The following is a 25,857-nucleotide window of genomic DNA, read 5'->3' as shown; positions in this document are numbered from 1 at the left end:
GAGTGTCCAAGACATAAGGTCACAGATCCGATGACACGATTACAAAGTCGATCATCGAGCTGCGACCTCGGGCATCCTGGCGCCAAATGCACTTATGGAAACCCTTATGCTCGAACATGGTGTTCATTATGGACAATCCATGGCCAGCACAGAAGTCCAACAACTGAACACCACACGAGTTTAGATCGGGGAAGCCGTTCCTCCCAATCACACCTCTCCAGGTTTCACTGTTGTTGTTCAAGTCTCCCAGTAGGACAATAGTGCCCCCAGGAGCTGCGCTTTGCAGCACTTCCTCCAGGGACTCCAAAAAGGCTGGGTACTCTGAACTGCCATTCGGCGCATAAGCGCAAACAACAGTCAGAGTCCTTCCCCCAACTCGAAGGCGCAGGGAAGCAACCCTCTCGTCCAACGGGGAGAACCCCAACGTGCAGGCCTCGAGCCGGGGGGCCAGAAGCAAGCCCACTCCTGCCCGATGCCTTTCACCCACAGCAACTCCAGAGTGGAACAAAGTCCAGCCTCTTTCAAGAGGAATGGTTCCAGAGCCCAGACCGTGCGTAGAAGTGAGCCCCACTATATCTAGCCAGTACCTCTCAACCTCTCGCACCAGTTCAGGCTCCTTCCCCGCCAGAAAGGTAACATTCCATGTTCCAAAAGCCAGTTTCGGTAGCCGAGCGTCAGAATGCCAGGGCTCCTACCTTCGGCCACCACCCATATCACATTGCACCCGACCCCTATGGCCTCTCTTGCAGGTGGTGGGCCAACCTTACACCTTCCCCTTACAGTTTATATTAAATTGGATTACTAAACATTTACTAATTCCTCAAGGCATTTACATACAATATACTGTCATAAAAATTGTCATTAATTAATGCAGTTAGTAAATCCTGCTACTATTCTATCTTCTGGAAAAATAACCAACTGAACATGTTTTATCTTTGTGTTTAATTTTCCCTATTGCACATTTCGTAGACTTGGGAGTCAACCAGTCCAAATAACCAAACAATAACTAAATACACAGCGATGTAAAGCCAGCAGCAGAAGGTATATGCTTCAATGGAGACAGAAAATCTGCCAGTGGAGGATAAACGGAACTCTTTACTGCTTGTTCTTGCATGTTAGAAGAAATGTGACTCATCTTGAGCAATTGCCAGTATTAAAGAGGAGCTTTCTAGAAAATTATACAAAAGGAAAAAGAAAATGTTGGAACTAATGAGATGATGTGCATTAGGTGTCTGTTGTGGTGCAGCATTTTAAATAAAAATCAGCCTCTGGCTTGGAGGGTGTGGGTGCATGTCGCTACAAAGCTGTGTGACTGTGGGATGTTCAATGGGGAAATAAGCTGATTAATGTACAGGTGCAACTAGATAAGCTGTTTCTTACTGACTCTTTCGCTGGCTGTTAAGCAAAGCACCTGCTGCCACAAAGGTATAAAAAAAGTTGATGAAAGAGTTAAAAAAAGAGATGATAAAAAAGAGAAAAAGGATTGAGAAAGAAAAACATAAAAGAGAAAAGTCAGGAAGAGATGGATTGGGAATGAGCAGAGAGTGGTTTGGGGCTGTGAGCCAGTTGTGATGGACCTTAGGCAGGGAGGATAGGTGGGTCCATGAGAGAGAGAGGGGGCAGTGTTCTGGGGTGGGTCGCTCCTGCCAAATAATAAGGAGGAGCACCAGCGATAAAGTGCTCCAGGGGACCTTTTGAACCGAAGGCAGGTTGCAGAGTGATAGAGGCTGGCTTTGACTATCTCAGTAGTGACCAACTGAGGTTGCTAGGGCAAGAGCTGGAGTGGGGCTGTTGTCTTAGCTCACTGTAACTACCACATGGGTGAGTGGGAGAGGCAGGAGATAGACAGAGTTGCATGTGGGCTCAAAGAAGGATAGAGTACCGTAGAAAACAGAATTTACTCTGGGATTTTATACTTGATTTTAACCCTTGGTGGATTTATTTATTTATAAATGAGTTTAACTCCCATAAATAAGCAGTTGTTTTTTATTTTGGATTATTCATTTATTGAAGAACTGAAACTGCACTGCACTTACTGTATATATTAGTCAGAAGACTGAAGAAATTCACCCAATTCACTTTGCACCAACCATGCTCATTTGTGTGTCCTCATTGCACTAGTCCATCCTGGTCAGGAGTATCAATGTCCCAGGTTCAAGATGATGCCAAGGGCACCCAGGCATCACAAGTAATTACATCCATCTTTCTTAAAAATATAATGTAAAGGAGATTTGGTCTATAGCAGCATTTCCTTAACTCTGAAATCTGCTGGCTACGAAAATGCTTCAGAACATTATGGACTTTCCAAGGGAGATAGATGGTTTCTATCATATTTGGCTGGGATACTTTGATTTACAGCAAAATATTAAAGATTATTTTAAATTAACAGTAATTTATATGACCATGTCATATTTATATTAATAAACAGTTTTACTGTATGTTTACTTTGATATTCGTGGTTTATGTATGTTAATGTTTTATGGTTAAGTATCTTACTATTACTATGTTAAATCTGTAAAATTGTGTAAGAGCTAAGAACATGTATTGGAGAAGAGAACTATATAAGACAAGCTGAAATAAATTAAGAGTCAACAGTAGCTGTATTATTAACTTACAGACTTTCTATGTCATACTCCTTATTTATAATCCGAATTTAGTAATAATTTTTCTGACCTAGCTATAAATTAAGATAATGCAGTTTTGATGGGTGACTGCAATATTCATGGACATTCTTACCAAACATTTCTCTGTCTTACTTTAATTAAGTAGCATTGTGGTAAATGATAAAAGATGCAATGACAATTATTGTTACAATTATGTGGTTATTATTAGTTGTACTGATGTTAAAAATATTATCATTTCTTCCTTAAATGAAACCATTTTACATCACTACTTAAGACAAAGGTGCCAAACTCAGATTCAGTAGCTGTTTGTTTTCATTCCAACGACTTTCTTAATTAGTAACCAGTTCTTGCTGTTAATAGATCCAACTTCATTTGCATTAATTTTAAAGGAATACTCCACTCAAAAATTTTTTATTCTCATCTTTCATGTAGAATGGAGATAAAGTTTATGATATAATACAAGCCAATGGTGATCAATGCTATCTAATGGCATATAACATCCATGGTTTTAAAAAAAAGGATTTACCATGTTTCATACTTCACTTGTCAGTTAAACATTTGTTCACAACATACAAAACACATGCTTTTTTCCCAAAATAAATAGATACTGGAAAAAAAATCACTGCACACTGCAGATGGTGTTATCCACAGTAACTTACAAAAGATGTCAACATAATCGAGTAAACATCAGTCTGGGGGACTGTTTGATAACAAGTGTTACAGAACTAGGTTACAAAATTAACCACCACAAGTGAAGAGCTCAGAACAAAATACAGACAACACAAATTAGACAGAAATTGACCAAACAAGAGAATACATTTTTGGAAACATTAGATGAAGTTAAACTGATTAGCTAATTTGGGTGAAATAACCTGTTCCAATCAAAGTTATTTTATATTATGCATTTATATAACTGTCCACTCATTAATCCACTTAAACACACTTAATCAATTCACCGAGTGGCAGCATTTTTGTAATAAATAAGCATATTTGTAATAATAATTAATACAATGGGATTCTACCTGTACTCTGAGAATGCTTGCCATCCATTCAAATTGTGCCTCTTGTCCATCACAGCACAAGTACCTGCATAGATGTGACACAATATTAGTATGCATACATCATTTTATTTGTTTTTAATTATCCATTTGAAACAAATCTAGTGTTACACACACAGGAAACATTATGCAGTATACACAAACATTTACATACATCTCTTCATGCTGTAAAGACTTATCATCCACTCAAAATTTCTAACTGGCAAAGAATATGGACAAAAATGTCACTACACTTTTAGGGTCATACTAAAATTGCATATATATGTTTTTTTTGCAGAGTTTGACACTAACTCATGTCTTGAATTGTCTTCACAACTACCATCTTTATGGTCATAGCTAATTTCTGGGTTTTATATAAGATATTAGACTAAATGTAGGTCAGGGAAAGATGCAAGTCCCAGATTCTAGATTCAACGTAATAAGAAAAAAAATGTGGAAACATTTACAGTGAGTAACTTTGATTAAAAAAAAAAGACAATTTCCCCTTAGGCATTAACAAAGTATGTCAAATAAAATTCAATTCAAACTTTCAAATTCAAAACCTTTAATCTGCTTTATCTGGTAAGTTGTGAAAATATTAAGTTCAAAAAAAGGATTTGTTTCAAATCAGTCTAGAATGACAACATACAGTAATTTTCTCAACCCAATTAATTCCATAGTATTGGTCGCCAGGCAGGAAACAGGCTTGAACATTGTACCTGTCTAATATTTAAGAACAATTTAATAAAATTTCTTACCATCTTTCCTAGTTTGTTAAAGATCATTTAATTATTTTAAGTCAACTAACAGCAGAGTAAGGTGTAAAATACAGCAGTGCTAAAAATGTGCAAATAAATACTGCTTAAACCAAATGACTTGGTTAAATAAAAGCAAGCAAGATATTTTAATAGATTTATTAAATGGCTGTGGATATTTTCACACATATAAAAGTCACAATCTACATGCCTCCTCCTTCCTAGGTGTTCCCAAGCCAGCCAAGAGATATAACCCTCCAAAATGCTCTGAATCTGCCCCAGTGTCTCCACCCATGCCTGTGGCAGCCACAAGGAAAGTTGCTTTGGTGGCATCTTATGACATATCAAAACCACCTGAACTGTCACCTCCTCCTTGTTCTGGAGGGGAAGCGATTCTACTCTGAAGCTCTCTCAAATTGCTGAGCTTTTGACACAATCACAGATTGTTAGGCCAGTTGTCCTGCGAAGAAAATTCATTTTTGCTGCTTGAACACATTATCTCATTCTTTAGGTCATTACCACAACTCATCACCATAGATGAGGGCAGGGATTTAAATCAACCAGTAAGCCAAGAGTTTTGTCATTAGACTCAGCTCCTGCTTCACCACCATGTTCTGGTACAAAGCCCGCAGAACAGCTGCCACTGCTTCAGTCCACTTGTCAATGTCACATTCACTTCTTTTATCACTCGTGAACAAGATTCTGAAACACATGAACTCCTCCACTAAGGGTGGTTTTCCCCGCTTAGTGGAACAATCCGCTTTTTTTCTAAGAGAGAACTATGTTGTTAGACTTGGAGTTGTTTTAGATGATGAGATGAGATGTGCTTCATCTTAAATGACAGATTTTGTGCCCAGTAGTTGACTCATCCAGTTACTGTATGTGTTTTGTTTTTGGACAGTATGAAGTACACCCCCACACATCCTCTTGAGACACTATTGTTTTAACAATAGAAACTCTTTTATTTTTCTTCAGTTGTTGTTTGCATGAGATGCAACAAGAAACGTATGTTCTGTCTCCCCAACTCAGCCCTCTGTAGGCTGTAAATTTGGTTTATGAAGTCAGTAGGGTGGTTGAACAGAACCAATCAGTTTTTTCCATTAATTCTATGTGTGTATTCTTGGTCTTGAGTCTTACTTTTTCCAGATCCTGAATTCTTTCATCCTTTTTTGTGTGGTATATTTTTCTATGACTGTGGTATTTCCATACTTGTTTAATGCTAGATAAAAACAGAACATCCTCCTATCCGAGAGGCATAAGAGGAAAATTTCTTTTTTTTGTCTCTTTCTTTTTCATTAATTTAGAATGCCAAATATTTTCCTTGCCCTTAGAATTGCGTTTTATTGCATTGTTGTTCACCTGGGTGCATTTTAGAAAAAGACATCTGTATTATCAGCATGGGGTAGACCCTTCCACTATGTCATTCAATTAATCATTCATACAAAACATTTCTCTAAAGTAGTAGTCATTAACAGATCCCAGTGTTGTGCTCTGTGATGGGTACAGAAAGACTTATCGTTCTTCCTTTTAATTCATAACTGACTAAGGCGACACAGAAGAATATTTAAGGTTTAGAACCCTAGCAATTTCAACATAATATTTGCATTTCATGTATATGAAAGACAACAGAAGATCAAATAAACTATACTGCTTTGTAGAAGGGAGGTACTGCGGTGCAGCCACTATTTTTTTTTTGCCTCATTAGCACTGACTTCCAAGAGATATTCTATAGTTTTGAGAAAAAATATATCATGGATTGTAAACAAAACTACAAGATCATGTAGAAATTGATAAACAAACTGCTGTAGTTCACTTTGTGTAGGTGTATTACCACAGCTTCTTGGAAATTCTGTTCCCTAATTTTTTTTTGCATATACTGTTGATTTAGATAACAATAACTTGTGATTTTGTCAGTGTATTATTTCAAATCATTTTAAATGTGTTTGACACATTATTTCTTATTAAAAAGCATTAAGATAGTGGCTTCTTACTGTGACAAATGATGTAATTTAATCATTTTCATAAGTAATGCTAATTTCATAATGATACAGTATATGTCATCTAATTTTCTAACTCACTTAATCCAGACCAGAACCATGGGGGGCTGGAGCCTATCCTAGATAGCACAGAGTGCAAATCAGGAACAAACCCAGAACAAGGTGCCAGTCCATTGCAGGGCGAACATTCACACATACACACTGCCACACACCAAACACACACTAAGGCCAATTTAGCGTAGACAATTCACCTAACCTGCCTGTCTTTGGACTGTGGGAGGAAACCGGAGCACCAAGAGGAAAGCCACACAAACACAGGAAGAACATGCAAACTCCATGCAGGAAAGACCTTGGACACAAACTCTGGTCTTCTTACTGCAACAAGGCAGCAGTACTATTTACAGTATATACTGAGAGGATTCTGAATTCTTTTAGGACCCCCCCACCCAAGGGTCAACACGCCAAAGCATGTCTGAGGCAACTGCCGTGGAAACAACTGCAAGCCGATCGAGGTCACACTATAAGTACCTGATGCCGATGGGTGATGCAAGAAACATTATAAATGCAGGGAACAGTACAGCTTGGCCATTGACCTGGCCCCAACTATTCCTGTTTGCTGAGTCTATGTATAGGAGAGTGTAATAAAGAATCCTGCTGTTCATGTTTCAAGTTGAATAAAGCTGGTTTTGCTAAAGTACTGAGACTCAGCCTCATGTTTTGGGGTGCAAGACGGTGACCCACACATCACATGGTACCAGTAGTGGGGTCTTGCACCAATGGAATCCCAAGAGGCATATGATATCCCGATACCAGTGGAAAGAAATGAGGCTTCTGCGGGTGCTCCGGTCTTCGCTCTCCCAAGAGATGTGCTGGTGAAGATGGCTCCCTTGAACAACCCAGCGTGTTTCCTGTTCTGCTTAGAGCACACGTAAACATTGATGTGCTTGGACAGAGGAGCATGGCCAGCTATCATGGCCCCATTTTTAATTGGGGAGTCCCTATAGGTCATGTGGAACCTCCCTCCCAAAAGGCTTGATGATTATGATTATGAATTCCTGAAGCAACAGATCCTCCTCAGCACGACTGTAAGCCTAGTGGACAAGGGGCGCCAGTTTCGTCTGTGGCATATTGATCCGGACTGCCCCATATGAGGACAATTTCATGGCTTAGAGGACCTGTTTCAAAGCTGGATTTACAGAGACACTTTTGAGCGCACTGTGGATAAGCTCACTATTGATGCAGCGAGAGCATTTGTGATGAAATGCTACGGAACAACATCCACTCGCTGCTGGATCTGGCCTGGAGATTGGAGTGCACACAAACCACCTGGAAACAATGGGGCTACCCAAGCCTGACCCGGATTTCGATCCAGCCAGCACAGACTTCCAGGGTTGCTGGCTCCACAAGTGGAAGATGCCATCATGGGAACACCATAGTGTGGACTGAATGAAGCTGCTTTTGCTGTTATCAACTGGGACATCTGGCTCGGGAGTGCACCTCCCACCTGCACAAACCATGGCCAGGTATGCGGCTTGCAAGTCTCCCCCAAGCTGTTAAGGGAGGACAATTTTAGGGTCACAATGCACTTGGACTCTGTTAGTGACCTCTGCATAGTCTGCCATGACTTGTTCTGGCAGACCCTTTATAGAACCACAGACCAGGTGAACATTTGAGCCCCTCCCTAATGGGACGATACACAGAAGCACAATTAACTCTTTTGAGACCCTCCCCAATGGGACAACACATAGAAGTGCGACTGCCGCATCTTTTGAGGGTTGCTTGTCCGCCGCAGAGGCTACCGCAGATTTGCAGCACCACAGAAACAACTACAGGCTGACTGTGTTTAGTATAATGGTAGATTTTGCTGCAATAAATAACATTGCTGTTGAAGTTTTGAGTTGTATAAAGCTGGTTTAGCTGAAGTACTGAGACTCAGCCTCATCTTTGTGATGCAAAACATCAACTGTATCACAATAGGTAAGATGTTTTGTTCTGGTAAAGAGCAAGAGCAAAACACTGGCCAAAACCGCAATATGTTTTTGATACTGCACTAGACAATTACAATTACTAGGTGAAATTCTAAAGCGAAATAAAGATCAGACTGTCTAAACTGGTGCTATTTTAAGTTACAATGATTAAACAACATGTAGTTATGCAACTTTTTTACTCTGAGATAGTGTTTTATATATTTTACAATTTTCTCTTTGAATAACTATAAAACTGATTTTTTTCCTAAAGTAAGGTAAAGCATCTTCTATTTTTAGGAGAGGTTTGCAAGTCAAGGTTTTTATTGAGTGAAAGTACTATTCCTGTTTTGATTTGTGCCTTTAAGATGCAACGTTGTCAAGAGAGCTAAACCGTTCACCTTTGAACTATGTATTAATCCATGTAATATTTATGCTCCTTAAATGTTGGCATGTGTTCCACTTAATAGCATTGTTTGCTTTTTTTGCTTCTTGCAGTTATTTCATTTGCAGGCAGTTTGTGTCTCCAGAGTATGCCAACTACTGAGATTTTTTTTTTATGTTGAACGGATGCAATGCTACGGAGATGAAAGAAAGATGACTGTGTAACATTATTGATATGGGATTTAAAAGACAGAGTACTATCAAAGATAACCCTGTGGCAGATAGCCGGGGGCCTTGCACAGTCGGGACGCCCTTCAGAGGAGAAGACTGGGGAAGAGGACATGTCAACAGCAGTACCTTCCTGGGGACACAAGAGGGCAGCCCCCCTGGTTTGCATCGGGGTCACAGGGGGCACCTGGACAGCTCCGGAGCCTTGGTCTGCAGCACTTCCACTACACCCGGAATTGCTACCAGAAGAGGATCGGGGTTCCCATGCAGCACTTTCACCACACCCGGAAGTACTTCCAGAAGATGACTGGGGAGCACCTGGAGCACTTCCGGGTGCAGTATAAAAGAGGCTGCCTCACTCCATTCAATGAGTTGGAGTTGGGAGGCAGTGGACAGAACTTATGAGTAGAGGAGTGGATGCGGCAGGAGTAGAGAGGAAATGAGAGACAGAGAAGAAAGGACTGAGCACTGTTGGTGGTGCTGTAAAGGAAGAACTGTAAATAAAACTGAGTGTGTTTTGGGACTTGTGTGTCCTGTGTCTGTCTGTGATTTGGGCTGGAATGTTCACAACCCCCAAACTCTTAACTGCTGAGGGCAGGGTTTAGACTGATAAACTATTAGATTTTAATAAAGCAGACTTGGAGCCAATGATTTGGAGAATGAGTAGAGTTCATGTAACTTTAATCATTGGAAAGGCTGGGGTGGTCTCTCGCTCTCTCTCAATGTCTTGTTACATAGCTTGTTACATTTTTGACTGCAGCAAAAATTAAACTTAAAAGATGATAAATGCTTTAAAAGCTATTAAGCATTGTGTGCATAGCAAATTATGAGAAAGATAATGCTGCAGTATGCTATAGAAAAAGGTCTACATGAAAATGGGGCACATGGCAGTTGTACTCATGGTCTTCCCATCTTCAAAACATAACACAGTATGGTTCTAATACTCATCAATTACTAAGCGATGAACGTGGCAGTTCTGATTGTGAATCACCCGTTTCATATTATGGTAGGAAATACAAACTACTCATCAGTTCTGCCAGAGAAGAATCAATTTAAATGGAAACATATTGATAACACTCTGCAATACATGGTGTATTTTATAATGGCTGACATGTGTGTTCATTGCGTTATAATATTCAATACGAACATTACATAAACCAAATAAACTAAATTTAAAAAGATAGTCTTGTGAGCTCTGCTATAATGCTTTATGATTTGTCAAAGTTTCCAATTATATTATAATGATACACATATGAACACACAAATATTCCCAAACCTGCTTAATCCATCTCAGGGTTGAGGGGAATAAGGGCTATAGCTTTAATAAGAAAAGAACCAATCATGTTGCGGGGCTAGTAATAGACATTGTAAGAGATGTATCTGTGTGCATATGCACAATTCCAACGCTCACTGTGGGGTGAAAAGACATCATCTGGAATGACAATTCCTCATATAAAAGTGTTAGTCAAGTGAAGTTGACCCAATTATAAATAGCCCAAAAATGAATCAGAATTTTATCTAACAATTTGCTATACTTGCTTTGGGTGTACTCATGGATTGATCCTGGCAATGTCTAACCAGATACGTTTCCTTGTTGGTTTTGCATCTCTTCTAGTTGTTTTTTACTTCATCTAGTTCTAATACAGCCATATTCTGAGTTCTTTTTGTATTAACAGCGACAAAGGGTTTTATGCATTTACTAGTGTAAGTAGTACCTTAAAAACAAGTAAAATATTTTTTGAAAAAAGTTTCACAGGATTAAGAGTATTAAAATTCACAGTATGATTAGATTATGAAAACTAAAAGAAAAGAATTAGAACAATGCAATATTAATTCCAGTGGTTGTTTAGTACTCATCACACTTACCCAGTTAGCCTAAAATGTACGTATGTGACATGTACAATAAAAATGTTTCATCTACTTTCAACCAAAATTGCATCAAGATATATGATCTTACCATTGTTGCTTGTCTGCAAAAATTGTGAATCCCCAGCTGTAAAAATGGAAACATTTTAGAAATTATGGTATATTAAAGGTACATTTTGAGATTAAAAACAGAAATAGAATTTAGCCTACTGATAAGTTTTGCTCTTAATATCAATTTTTAATCATTCCATAACTCTGGCAATCCCCCTAATTACTGACAATTACCGATCAATTATTTGAAATCTATTAGCACAGTTCACAGGAAAATCAAACATTACAGTTTATGAGCTTCCGAAGTACATACGCCTCCCAGTTTAGGTAAATTCTTATTATATACCATATAATACAAAATGAGAAGTAAAATGTGAAAGCATAAATATGTAAGCAGGCTCCTTCTATTTATTTTTTAAAAGGAAGTCTAGAGTAGCATGCATTTAATTGTGTCTTCATATTAAATAACACTGATGTATTTAAAATAATCAGGACTGATTAAAATTTTATAAAAATGAATAATAGTTTATTGGAGATAAACAGAATGAGATTTCATAGAGAAATTATTTATAATGTTTTATGCTGAAAGAGTGTAAGTTATGCTTTTGTGCTGTATTCCCTTTTATTGGCTTACTTCACTCACTTACAAATGCATAATGTGTATAATTTTTATCCAAACCAGATCTGTGACTTATTAATTTTCCAATGTTAGAAATCATTTATTTCTATATTACACATTAAAAATGATCTTCTAAAATGGAATAACTAATATAATTTAAATATTGATTCTAGTAACTAATATAAGAAAGCTTCCTCAAACATTTTGAATACATTTTGAAATACAAATAAGCAAGTTTAATAAGCAAAGTTTCTATTATTGAAGAATGAAGAATAAGAAATCAGTATTAGCAAAATATTTCTCATGGATATAATGATGCATCCCATGATTATCTTGAAACTAACTACCTTCATTTTGTAATTATATACATTACTCTTGTTTTTGTTTCCCTTTTGTTTTTGTGATTCCAGATGTTCCATAAGAGAGTGATTCCATTTCGCCTCTAGTGAAGCATACTGTTCTTCTTTTTTTTTTCCTAACACATTATTAACAAATTCAGAACTGGATCACTGAATTAATTAAATTCATAGCTCTACTCTTTGGCAGTTCATTTAAATATCTCCCTATATATCTCCAGAGACCTACTTACTTGTAGATGGCCTGTTAGTGACTATTACAGTTTCACATACAACCACTGAAGCATTAATAATATAAAACATACCTTTCCATTATCTATTTGTTTCAATCACCCCCCCAACCTTTTTTCTAGTATCCTATTTATATTTCTTGCCACATAATTATTCAGAAATGTTCTCTTGCTTTAAAGTATTTTAATGATAGAAAACAAATACTTAAACTGGACATTTGTTTTTACTTTGAACCAAATCATAATTTTAAAAACACATAATCCACATAAAATAAATACTTAGAAAAATGACAATACTAATATAACAGAAATCCACCATTTAAACAAAAATGAAACTGTTAATTTTATAGACTTAGTATGTTGTAAACCTGTCAACTGTTACCCAGTTATGCACATAAAATATTAACAACATATATTTACACAATTATATCTTGCAATACTGACTCTGTTACAATGTTCTTATATCATCGGATGAAACTGGAATCTCACAACTCTAGAAACTTTGGTTCAGTTCAGCCTGGTACTGTCTATGCAGAGTTTAAACAGTCATGTGATTAATTTTTAGATACTCTGTTTACTCTCATTCTCCAAAATTTGTCTAGTAACTTCATGTTGACTCCAAATTGACCGTATATGTGCATGAGAGTGTCTTCAGGCAGTAGGACATCCATTCAAAGTTCACTGCTGCTTACCATTTAGCTTTGGCTCCCCTAAATCTTTGTAAAGGACAAAAAACTTTGTATTGTGGAAGGATGGACAGTAAGTATTCTAACCCTAATCAGATTATTCTTACAACAAAATATAATGAAAGATGAATAATAGGCTTTTTTGCATTGAAAATGTAAGTTATAAAAAACATGAATTTCAAAACTGTAGTAAAAATGCACAATTTTGCTATACTACTTCATGCTGTATTTACAGAATATTTCCAATTTTCTAATATGCTGACAAAGTCAGTGCAAACTATCCCTCTGTGCCAAAGTAAAAAATATCAGGTATACTGTAATTCAAACCAGGAGTAACTAATTGGTGACAGTAACAAGAGCTTTTAAATATTGTCACTAATCCACTCCTGCTGACCAGCAGACCTTGGGGAACTAAAAAACTTACAGTTGGGGGGTACTAATTTAGTGAAAGGGATTAACTCATCGATAGTTAGCCATGTTTCGGTCACAAATAAAAAGTCCAATCCTCATGAGGTGAAGAAACCGTTTAAAATAAACGTTTTCATAGCTAGGGATCTAGTATTTACTAGAGCCATCTACAACAGAGTCAATTCACCAGACGGATGAGGCATATGGCCCAGCAGATGATCTTGAAATAGTGTTTTATTCCTGAGCTTTCAACACTTACCAGGTGTCATCAGCAGAGGAAAGTGATTAGACATACAGGAATCAAAGGCAATATATAGCAAATGAAAAGGGGAGGGGTGTAGGTGGGTTTTGGGGGTGATTGTCTAATGATTGTGTTCATTATTTGGATATTCATCTTTTCAAGCCTGCATATACTGGGTTAACACTAGAATCCCTGAAGTATGTTGTAAACCTGTCAACTGTAACCCAGTTATGCACATAAAATATTAACAACATATATTTACACAATTATATCTTGCAATACTGACTCTGTTACAATGTTCTTATATCATCGGATGAAACTGGAATCTCACAACTCTAGAAACTTTGGTTCAGTTCAGCCTGGTACTGTCTATGCAGAGTTTAAACAGTCATGTGATTAATTTTTAGATACTCTGTTTACTCTCATTCTCCAAAATTTGTCTAGTAACTTCATGTTGACTCCAAATTGACCGTATATGTGCATGAGAGTGTCTTCAGGCAGTAGGACATCCATTCAAAGTTCACTGCTGCTTACCATTTAGCTTTGGCTCCCCTAAATCTTTGTAAAGGACAAAAAACTTTGTATTGTGGAAGGATGGACAGTAAGTATTCTAACCCTAATCAGATTATTCTTACAACAAAATATAATGAAAGATGAATAATAGGCTTTTTTGCATTGAAAATGTAAGTTATAAAAAACATGAATTTCAAAACTGTAGTAAAAATGCACAATTTTGCTATACTACTTCATGCTGTATTTACAGAATATTTCCAATTTTCTAATATGCTGACAAAGACTAATACAAAAGCCACTATGGAGTGTGACCCGGTGCATTCTTTAACATGTTAAACAGACATTTGTGGCAGATAATCTTTATCAGTTCAATGAGCATTAAGACTCACAGGATGAAAATATGTCCTCCAAATATCTGGGTTAAAGCATATGTTAGCATCCAAGACCTGAAGTATGTGTATTTCAAACACATTTTAGAACACAGTTAAAGTCATATCGCAACAGTAATATTGGAAGGACAGGGTACTGAGGTGCTCACTACTTTCAGTGAGCCAGGATAATTATGAAGCACAATAAGTTTAATAATCTTGTCAGGTAATTTCGATTAAATTATAGGTATTGGCATGGTTATACTTAGCATGGTTTGGGGATCTCAGGATGATCAATTTTAATTATTTAAATTCTTTGCCTTGCTGCCTTTGTGTAGCATTCAGATTGCCACTTCAATTTAAAATCCAGTAAGAAATTTCAAAATGACCTCTCTTTGTTTATTTCAAAATCTGGATGAAATATACAAGTAGCTTAGATACATACATTTTTGTTCCTACTATATGTAAATAGACTAGTATCAGCACATTGTCCCAAAATAAATAGTCAGATGTAATCCAATGATTGGTCTCGCACCAAAATATAATTTTGTAACATTATCAGTGGCATTTTTGCCATTAAAATTCTGTTGGGACTCCATGGATCTGGAAAAGAGTAGACATCCTGAGAAGTTGTGCAGAGAGTATGTGTGTTTGTGTGTGTGAGTGTGTTTGTGAAAGACAGATGATTAGGCATTTAAAGAGAAGATCTTATGAGACCTGTTCTTCTGCTTAAATCTACTGTCCTGGCCTTATGCTTATTCGCAATCTTTGAAAAGATCCTGGGCTGGATCAGCACAGCTCATGGAGTGGGAGAAAGTCAGTGCAAACTATCCCTCTGTGCCAAAGTAAAAAATATCAGGTATACTGTAATTCAAACCAGGAGTAACTAATTGGTGACAGTAACAAGAGCTTTTAAATATTGTCACTAATCCACTCCTGCTGACCAGCAGACCTTGGGGAACTAAAAAACTTACAGTTGGGGGGTACTAATTTAGTGAAAGGGATTAACTCATCGATAGTTAGCCATGTTTCGGTCACAAATAAAAAGTCCAATCCTCATGAGGTGAAGAAACCGTTTAAAATAAACGTTTTCATAGCTAGGGATCTAGTATTTACTAGAGCCATCTACAACAGAGTCAATTCACCAGACGGATGAGGCATATGGCCCAGCAGATGATCTTGAAATAGTGTTTTATTCCTGAGCTTTCAACACTTACCAGGTGTCATCAGCAGAGGAAAGTGATTAGACATACAGGAATCAAAGGCAATATATAGCAAATGAAAAGGGGAGGGGTGTAGGTGGGTTTTGGGGGTGATTGTCTAATGATTGTGTTCATTATTTGGATATTCATCTTTTCAAGCCTGCATATACTGGGTTAACACTAGAATCCCTGAAGCCTACAAAAAACTCCTAATTCCAGCCCACCTTAAATTCCTTCGCACCTCTCCATTAGTGTCTTTTCTTTTGCAACTATGTCGATTAGCACAAGCAGCAAGCAGCCTGCTATCCCATCCCCACCTCCCACCGACACACCTCAAGTTGCAGAGAACATTCTCAGAGTTATAGTCTGTTTATCTGGTTGTGTGGTGCATTGAATTGTAAAGGGTAAATAATATATCGCTGCGGTGGGTTGGCACCCTGCCCAGGATTGTTTCCTGCCTTGTGCCCTGTGTTGGCTGGGATTGGCTCCAGCAGACCCCCGTGACCCTGTGTTCGGATTCAGCGGGTTGGAAAATGGATGGATGGATGGATGGATGGAAATAATATATCGTCATTTGGAATACACACATTTCATGTGTGTTCCGTGTCTACAATGATCTGTGTAAATTGTAGGATGAAATGCGACACAGGAATTGTTGAACACATAACTAAAAAGAAACATTTTTCATATTTTAGCAATAATTGACAAAATGTAGACATGAAGTGTATAATGTGTGAAGACTGAAGTCTAAATATCAAATAAACACTTTCACAAAAGATACAAGTATAACAAAACAAGTGCACTTTTATTCAAGAATATAACTGTAGAAAAAGAATTTTGTCAATTATTAATTTAAGGAGGGCCGGGATTATGAGTTTTTTCGTAGGCTTCAGGGATTCTAGTGTTAATATGCTACATATTGCTTTTGATTCCTATATGTCTAATCTTTTTCCTCTGGTAGGGGGCACCAATGTGCTCCAAACCCCAGAACGAATAATACCCAACACAGTCATGGGTTCAAATAATGGATTTTAATCTACTACACACTTTTATACAATGAAGCACATCCAAAACCATGAATTAACCTTTTGTCTTCTCCTTCAGGGTTGCACTTCCAACTTGCACTTACAGACTCCAGTTCCCATGAACCCATGGTGTCCAAGATGGGATGCCTCCACCAGACCACTGCCACCTAACGTTTGGGGATGGAACTGCTTCTGCTTGTCCATCACCTGGCACCTTACAACTTGGCAAGATGTCTTGGTAAGTTGTTCAGCCAAGTTACCTGTTTATCCTCCATTATATTTACAATATGGCATCCTGGCTGAACAACGGCATGACCTCTGTACACAGGTAACTCCCTACCCAACCCTAACCCTTGCAAATGTAGAAATTCGTGAATAAAATTTTAGTCCCTGCAACACACAGAAATGATTGGGTAAGTGGACCTGTTTTAAACATGACAAGCCTTACCACTGTTTCTATTTACTATACTGAAAATATCATTCACAATTCTTAATACTGTAATGAATTAGTCACCCATTGAGCTAGTATAACATCACAACTGGGGGAGGCATTAATGAAAACTACATACCTGCTACAGTGAGCCATCCTTTTAAGGACAGCAAGCCACCTAAAAGACCTGTGTAAAGAACAAAGGATCCATTCTGGAACTTTGTGCCAGTGCTACATTGGTGTTAGGAGCTGGACGAAAAGAAGACTTATTGTTCGACTCACCAATGGACAGATGTATATTTACACTAACAAATATTAAATAACACTAATATTTATATATCAAACAGTATGTGATTCAAATCCTTTTCAGTATTGCTTTACATATTTTTGGCTTATGGCTTTTGAAATCTTTCTGCAAGCCTCAAAGTTATTCTCATTTAATTGAAAGTATATGAATTTTTATGTTTCATATGTGTATATATGTTAATAATTGCTTTGAATTGATATTGCTGTTGCAAAGGAAGTTTGCAGTTTTATTTAAACAGTTTCTTTTCTTTTCCAATACTCATATAAATCATTCTTTTGCTGTCGCCGTTCAAAAATTCCTGGGACTTTGTGAGATGGGGCACAAAGTGTACAGCCTAATATGGTTTAATGTTGGCCTAGTCCGAAACATTTCACTCAGACACATTTTGGGTTGTGTGCAATTTCTCATTGTTTTGGTGGTTTGAGTAGTTAGCTGGCTCCACCTTTGAGTGCCAGGATAGGCTTTGATTCCTTGTGACATTGTAACAAACTTGTGAACACCTAGAATGATACAGGTGTTCAGAAATTTTTTTGAGCGAAAACTGGGAGATAGAAGGCACCATTAAGGAATAGGTAAATTCAGTTGGACATTTGAAATATTTAAATTCATATGAGGAAAACTAAATTAATAGTTTAGTTTCGAGTGCCAAAAAAAGAATGCAGTCAAATATACAAAAATTAAGAAGGTTTCAATCTGGAAGTCTTATCACCCTATCTTGGGTTTCTTTCCATAAGTTTCACTACCACAAAGCTTGTTTGGAGAAAGAATGTAAAAACTGGACATCAGAAACTGTGTTATAACACATATTATAACACAACATTTCACGTGATCACAATGTCATGTGACCAGCAATTGGTGTTCTGGCCATAAAAAATATGGTGCAAATTGCACAGATGAACACAGGGAAGTCCAATATTTAGTTCATGACAAGACTAAGGTGAAGAAAATGGGTTGATGGGTGGGTGAGTGAATAAGAATGCTCATTGAAGGACTCCTAATCCATTCAGTTTTGGATTCTGCCTTGTATATGATACTATAAAGGTAATAATGAATTAAGAAAACAGAAACAGATGGGTGAATGGATAGATTGATGAAACGAGAGGGAGACCACCAGAGCTATATAAAACAAAATCAGTTAAAGAGCTATGGGGAATAACATACGTATCTCCATGTATTTTAGAAAAGCTGTTTGCTTCCTAATGTCTCATGCACTGTTATGAAATGGAGCAGACTGATTATTGGATGAAAAAAGAAAACAAAATATCGTATAAGTTATAAAATTGCAATTAATTATTGTACTGTATTACTTTTTAACAAATCAATAACAAAAACTACAACAACAGTAAAAAAAAATACCTTGTTGGTGGCTTTACTTTCTTCCTAATGCCAAAGTAACATTTGATAGACTTCACAGAGATATCTTTCTCTGGTCTGGTGCTCTGTTGAAAATTAAATATATAAATTATATCATTAAACTGACACAACTATATAAAATGCTCTATTACATTTACATTAACACCCTATTCACAAAATTCTCTGTTTCTCAAGCAAAATATTAATAATACTACTCAAACATTTAAATAACTGATTTCACTTAATTAAATTGGTCAAATTAAATTGTCATTTTTTCATACAGAAATCTAAGAGAAATTATTAAGACTTTTTCTAAAATGAACCTCCTAAAGTATTTAAAACAATTTGCTTTTGTAAAACACATAATCAATTCAAAAACACAATACTGAAACAACAGTCATACATCATTAATTTGAATTTTTAGATTTTACCAAAGGTGCTTTCACATACAAAAAACTAAAGTGTTAAAAACAGCTTACAGTTCTTAAACTATTTCTGTATCTCCAACTGCTTTTTGAAAAACTTGTAGTGTATGTACATAGGCAAACAACTGTGCTAATTTCCACCTTTATCACTTAGTTAGGCATATTCCAAAGCATCCTGAAGTTATTCTAATTAAGAAATAACATGTTCTTGTTCAAAGAAATCTCTTCTTTTTGTAGATATAACATTTTCACATCAACTATTAACATATCTTCAGATGCTTACTTTAAAATGCAGCTCTGATCTTGGGAAAAATTTAAAACTGCCCTGGGGACAAATCATGATATCAATTTTTAAACTTAGCACCAAGAAGCATTAATAAAACATATATCTCCAAAAATGAAATACTAATGGCTCTTTCTAAAATGGGTTAATTAAACATTATATTGATTGAAGTAGTAGTACACATAAATTAAGATTATTAAAATTGAAGACCTTCATTATATGTTTCTAAACCGCTATTTCCAGAACAGGGGGTGTTGGAGCCTATCTCAGCTAGTATAGGGCCACAAGGCAGGAACACACACACCCCATCACAGGACAAACACATACAAACATACCCACCAACCACACACTAAGGCCAATTCAGTGTCCACCTAACTTGCACATTTTTGGTCAACTGGTACACCCAGAGGAAACCCATGCAACACTGGGAGAACATGCAAACTCGATGCAGGGAGGAGCTGGGATGTGAACCCTGGTCTCCTTACAAAGAGGCAGGAGCACTACAACTGTGCCACTGTGTCAGCTAAGAAAACAGTATATACTGTAAATTAACATATAATATGATATGTACAATAACTGACAACAAATAAAGTTGTAACTCAGATGCAACTATAAACACTTATCACTTAGGAAAGAAGGATTGGGAGGCTAAACAGAGAGCTGTCAGAACCAATATTCTGAGTACACCATTCAGTTAAAAATATGTATAGATGGCAGTTAAGAATTTCAGTGTTTCATATTGCCTGCCTACCAAAATGAAATAGAATAATATATTTTGAATAGGACAAAAAGAAAGTATAAACCAAACAGATTTTCTGAAAAATTTATTTTTATATACAATAGATACAGATAATAAAGAAACCAACAAAAATACTGTTGTATCTTTGTTAAAAGGGACCAGATAGGTCACTGCTTTCCTTTGTTTACAGAATGGAATAAAAAGGTTAAACAGCTCTGTAAATACACTGAACTGAATGCACAAAACTGTGAATGCAGACAAGAAAATCACAATATAAGACATGTTTCTAATAAGAAATCTTTTATTTTCTATTGCTTTTGGGTTGTACAATTTACAATGCATACATACTGTATGTGAAGAAAGCATCAGTGTACACACTATTTATAATTTATAATAATTAGATTATATCAAGGTCTTACATACATATTGTATGTGCTGCAAATAAATTAGTAAGAAGTATCCTTTTACTTACTTTAATATCCTTGTAGATAAGCAGCTTTTCATCTCGTAAAATAATATATCGATCATGGAATTTGTTTCCAGACATTAATTTACAAGGCATTTCCCGGATTTTTACATATCCTCCTTTAATGAATCCTTTGGTGTTTCCTGTCACAAAATTAACAACATATACGGTATTCATTTTTGTACCTGGAAAGTAGCTAAAGCATGAGCTCTATATGGATATGCACGATGCAAACAAATCAAACATCAGTGCCCTTGCCAAACAGTCCTACAGTTTCTTAAAGAAAATAAAATGAATGGATCTCCTCCTTGATCCTCTGTATTCCTTTTTAGAGTTATCAAGAGTCGGAGCCTACAAAAAGAAAATTCTAAGTAAAAAAGTCTATCAAGAAAGGAAACAGGCAGCATGGCAAACAAATGTTTCAGATTAGTATAAATGTATCAGGTTAGTCGATTCAAGACAACGGTTGCCTATGTTGTATGTAGCTGAGAAACAAATAATGCATTTTATATTCAGTTTAAAATGTACTACAAAGGATGAAAAATTATAGTTTTTCTTTTCTTTTTTGAGCACATGATGTTCTTCAAAGCAACATCAAGCTGTTGTATATCAGCAGGAGCTGTCACCTGTATATAAAATTCTAAGAAAGGGTAATTGAATCATTGGTTACCTTTTAATTGCTTTATTATTAGGTTTTGTGCCTTGCTCTTGCAGTTCATTTGCAACTGGCAGAGGAGTAATTAGAAATAAAAAAGGGCAGCAGGAGAGAGGTTTGGATGTCATTCTAGAAGCTAATGGATAAACTATTTGAATCATATTTTTGTGCTCAGTGAATACACACAGTTTCCTTTGTTGGTTGATTACACTCTTGAGTGTTTATATCACTTTTAAAATATTGTTAGCCATAATAAAAAACCTCTGTGTCCGTAATAGAATGCATTTTAAAAGGAATAAAAATATTAAAAAATAAATGTGAAGAACTAAAACTCAGGTATCATATTGCTCTATGTGCAATGTGCTTTTCTACAATTCTCTAAATATGACGAAAGTCAGTTCAAAGCAGATACTGTATGATACTGTATCTATTATTGTGAAGCTGTATATTTGTTCTAGTATCGTGCCTACCTATTGCACAATACCCTGAGACCATTTAGCACTGATCCAAAAATGAGAATGAGTGCTGTGACTAAGCATGTAAGAGATAGTATATTACATTTATGCTTCATGTGGAAGTACTGTATTCCCATCATCTTCAAGTGCACTCATCCAAATCCAAAAAGACAGAAACACAAAGCCACGGTTGGCACAGTAAACAATTGGAGTGGTATGGGAGAAAATCCCTCCTACTTCATTTCAAAAGAATCACAGCCAGACTAATTTGTGGGGTAGACCACTCTATACTACTCAATTTTTACAGACATTCAGCTTAGTGCTTTGGTTAAAGTCTTTTCAACTTTACATTATTTTCTGATTATTAAAGTCTATTACTAAGTCTTCTAGCTGTAACAGTATTATATGAAACAGTATTGTGATGCATACCTGCTAAATTTAATCAAAAATAATTAAAAGCCTTGTCTACATATTAAAAAAACATTTTAATTATGACCTCTGCTCTGAACGATTGTGCAGCAATTTACTGAATTCAGTTTATTTTAACTTATGTTTGAAAGAAAAATAAAAACATAAGTGCTGGGTGGTATGACCAAAATTCTATATCACGGTATTTTTCAAAATGATACCGGTTTCACGGTATTCAATGCTATTTTTTTCCCAAGCATTAGTGGATGTTAACCACATTTTTCACTGCAATTTCTGCAGTAGGCTGGCTAAGAATAACCTAATCCACTGTCATGAGAATTGTACATTGTACAAAAAAACATTTTAATGTGCACACACGTATTAATACAGGTTTGCATGACCCCATAAAGTGATAGTTTTCAAGGGGGTGGCACTAATGAAGAGAAGGAATCACACTGCATGACAGCTGCAGTCAAAATATAGAACCTTTTTATTGAACAAATTTTGCAAACAACTTAAACTATAATTTTGACAACATATTTTCAACCATCCAAAGAGGCATTTAGACTTAGTAAAATATCCAGAGGTGCTTGTCAAAAGTTGTATTGCACTGAACATGTCTTACAAAAGGAATAAATAGTAAATATTTTTTGTAAACCAACTACACTTTCTGCTAATGTTGCAAATCTCTGTCCACTGACACATTAGCTATATGGATTGCAATGGCGTTGGTTCTCAACTCCACTTCTTGCTTTTTTTGTTGTAGGCGAGTGTCCTCTAGCTTTTTCAGTTTTACCTGAGGACATGGAGGGTGCCAATCTTAGTTCCATACATTCATGGTACACCAAAGCATGTTTGCGGCTAAGGTGGTGCAGCAAATTGCTTGTGTTGCCGCCTCCGGCGACAACTTTAGCTCGACAGCATTTGCAGTAAATAGTTATTTGGTCTACATCCGACCTTTTAAAACCAAAGTATCTCCAGACAAAAGACACGGCTTTTTTAGTTCGGCAAAAGTTCTTCTGTGTCATCACGTTTAATTTTATCATCTGCTACAGCTTCAGTTTCTGAATGTTCTTTGTCCATTTTCATCGCTCAATACCTCCACTAACGCATGTACTCTGTTGCATGCGTGTTTAGCGGAGCAGCAGTAAAAAAGATCCCCCTTTAAACAGTTTTCTGCTGCGCCACGTTCCGAACGTTGTTTAAGCTATTTAAACCGGTATTGCGGTATAAGAAAAATCCATATCATAACAAAAATAAAAAACGGTTTTCGGTATGAACCGGTATACCTCTCAACACTAACCCAAACTACATGTTTGTTATTACCTGACTATAAAACTAGAAATACTTATCCTAAAGGGCCAAAGACAAAAACCAACTGTGGACGAAATGCATAGAATATTCATGACTATGCACACATTTACTCATACTGGCCTGTTTTACAATTGCCAAATAATCTATCCTGCATGCATTTGAGATGTGAAACTAAAGCTGAGAATCAGGATAAAATGGAAAAACACACAAGGAAGACATAAAAACTCTACGTAGCATTGAATTTAAAACCAGGTTTCTAAAGCTGTGAGGTGGCACAACCAAGAGATGCACCACATTTTTGTGTTCTTCTGATTTTTAGTGAAACAAAATACATTATTTTATTTACAATAAAAAATAATTCTAGAGACATTTTGCATTATAGGTATTCCTAACTGTGAATGTGGTGCATGGTGCATATAAAGGTTAACATGGCCCAACACTTTCAGGATGGGCATGCCTAATACATATATAAACTAGGTAAAAACCTATTTAGAATGTTTTTTCTTCTTTATAACGAAAAAATGACATAAGATGATGTGGACCTGCCTCTGCAGAGGCTATGAAACAAAGAATTTTGTCACCTGCAGGGAAAAACCATCTTAAAATTACTGTAGCTACAAGAGCCTGGATTGCATATTTATTGTACCTCTGCCTGTATTACTTATGCTATTACATACTTACGTTATATTGAATAAATGAACATTTTCCTGCACTACTAATCTGCTTGTCAGGTGAAGATGCTTTACAATGCTACAGTTTTAAGTATATGCTCCCATATCATAAAGAGGCTAAGGTTTAGGGTTAGTGTGTAAAAAAAAGCATTTTCCATGATAATGCATTGTGTACAGTGGTTAGTACGGTTACAATACAACACAATTCTTTGCATTTATATAGTGCTTTTCTCACTACTCAAAGCGCTCAGCAATTGCAGGTTAAGGGCCTTGCTCAAGGGCCCAACAGAGCAGAGTCCCTATTGGCATTTACGGGATTCGAACCAGCAACCTTCCGATTGCCAGTGCAGATCCCTAGCCTCAGAGCCACCACTCCGGTTGCCTTACAATTCTACAATTCTAAGAGACTGCCTATAAAACTCTGTCTTGTAAATTACTGTTTGCAATCTGTAGTTCCTCTGTGTCTGTGTGATTTTGCTCCACTCCAGCAAATTGGTGTTTCTTTCCACATGTGTGCTAATTAGTGATTTAGATTTAGCCTGGTATGAGTAAATGAGAGTATCTGCATGAATTTAAACTACGATGGACTGGCGCTACAAGAAGGGTTGAATGCCTCGCTAACAATGCTGCAGGGAAACAATTTAACTTCCCAAGACTATGCACTGTAAATTTTTTAACAAGGTTTAAAAATATGAATTTATGGATGAACATTTCACATTTATAAGAGAGACCTACTTAAAAATACAAAAACATTTCCTTCATGAATGGCAGTGAATATGCCAAAATATTAAGTGTGTTACTATAAAAAATGTAAAACCTCTGAGAAATACATAACCTGAGTCATGTTGCATTGGTGTCGGTAGATACAAATTTGCATCTCCTTATGATGCTGGTAACTTTGCGCTATGGATGGCTTCTAACAGTATAAACTTTATAAATAAAAGGAATAGCTTCAACAGCATTAGTAGTGACTGACTCAATGGTTTGTAATGATAGTCTGAGTAGGTAAAACCCCTACTGTGTTGTTGTAATATATTATTACTAGATGTTTTTGTGCCAGTGGGGATAACAACAAATATGTTTCATTGTACTGTAAGGTATAATGACAGTAAATTGAATGAAATCATTGTTGTTTGATGTTTGTTTTCAAAATGCATGACATGGCAATAAACTAATACTTAATACAACTGCTAGGATAAGACAATATTGGAACAAATTTTTATTTACAGAGCATAATATAATCTAATATGACATACCTTGTTGGGATTTATATCTTTTGGCATCATTGAAGTTTTTTATCACTAAATATGCACAACCAGGCTCTTCTAGTGAGCTCCATGTGAGGACTTGCTCCAGGACCTTCTCACTGTAATGTAATGGCCGCTCTATTGTCAGAAAATTAAAATTAGACAGGAATGAAAACAGAAAATAAAATCTGAGTACAACATTTACAGCAAAAAAGAGTTATTACATTTAATTAAGCATTACATTGCAAAATAGTAGATAATTGAGATCTATGAGAACATAAAACATTACACTTCTATTAGACCAAAATATTTATTAATATTGGGCGGCACAGTGGGTAGTGCTGCTGCCTCGCAGTTAGGAGACCCGGGTTCTGACATTTCCAGTGCTCACAGAGAACACTGCCAGCTCAAAAGAACAGAGTAGCTGAGACATTGGTAAGCTGCACAGGCAAATTGGCACACATTGATGATGTAATTGATGTGCAATGCTACAAATACTAAAATAACAGCTAAACAATAGAAAACAACTAAAGTTAAAATCAAAAAACAG

The 25,857-nt window shown here is 36.4% G+C and overlaps 1 protein-coding gene across 1 annotated transcript in view; it reads right to left on the bottom strand.

The window, feature by feature from the left end:
* The window catches only part of arap2 (ArfGAP with RhoGAP domain, ankyrin repeat and PH domain 2), a 468,505-nt gene that overhangs the window by 44,781 nt on the left and 397,867 nt on the right, over positions 1-25,857 (bottom strand). Inside the window, exons 27-31 of the mRNA XM_028801993.2 lie at positions 25,317-25,445; positions 20,564-20,700; positions 18,648-18,730; positions 10,947-10,982; positions 3,647-3,710 (exon numbers count right to left, since the gene is read on the bottom strand). Coding sequence (XP_028657826.1) covers positions 3,647-3,710; positions 10,947-10,982; positions 18,648-18,730; positions 20,564-20,700; positions 25,317-25,445 — 449 coding nt within the window. The remainder of the gene's footprint in view (positions 1-3,646; positions 3,711-10,946; positions 10,983-18,647; positions 18,731-20,563; positions 20,701-25,316; positions 25,446-25,857) is intronic.

Source organism: Erpetoichthys calabaricus, chromosome 5 (assembly GCF_900747795.2).
Source record: "Erpetoichthys calabaricus chromosome 5, fErpCal1.3, whole genome shotgun sequence".
Classification (NCBI taxonomy): domain Eukaryota; kingdom Metazoa; phylum Chordata; class Cladistia; order Polypteriformes; family Polypteridae; genus Erpetoichthys; species Erpetoichthys calabaricus.
This window is presented reverse-complemented; position numbering and strand designations above follow the sequence as displayed.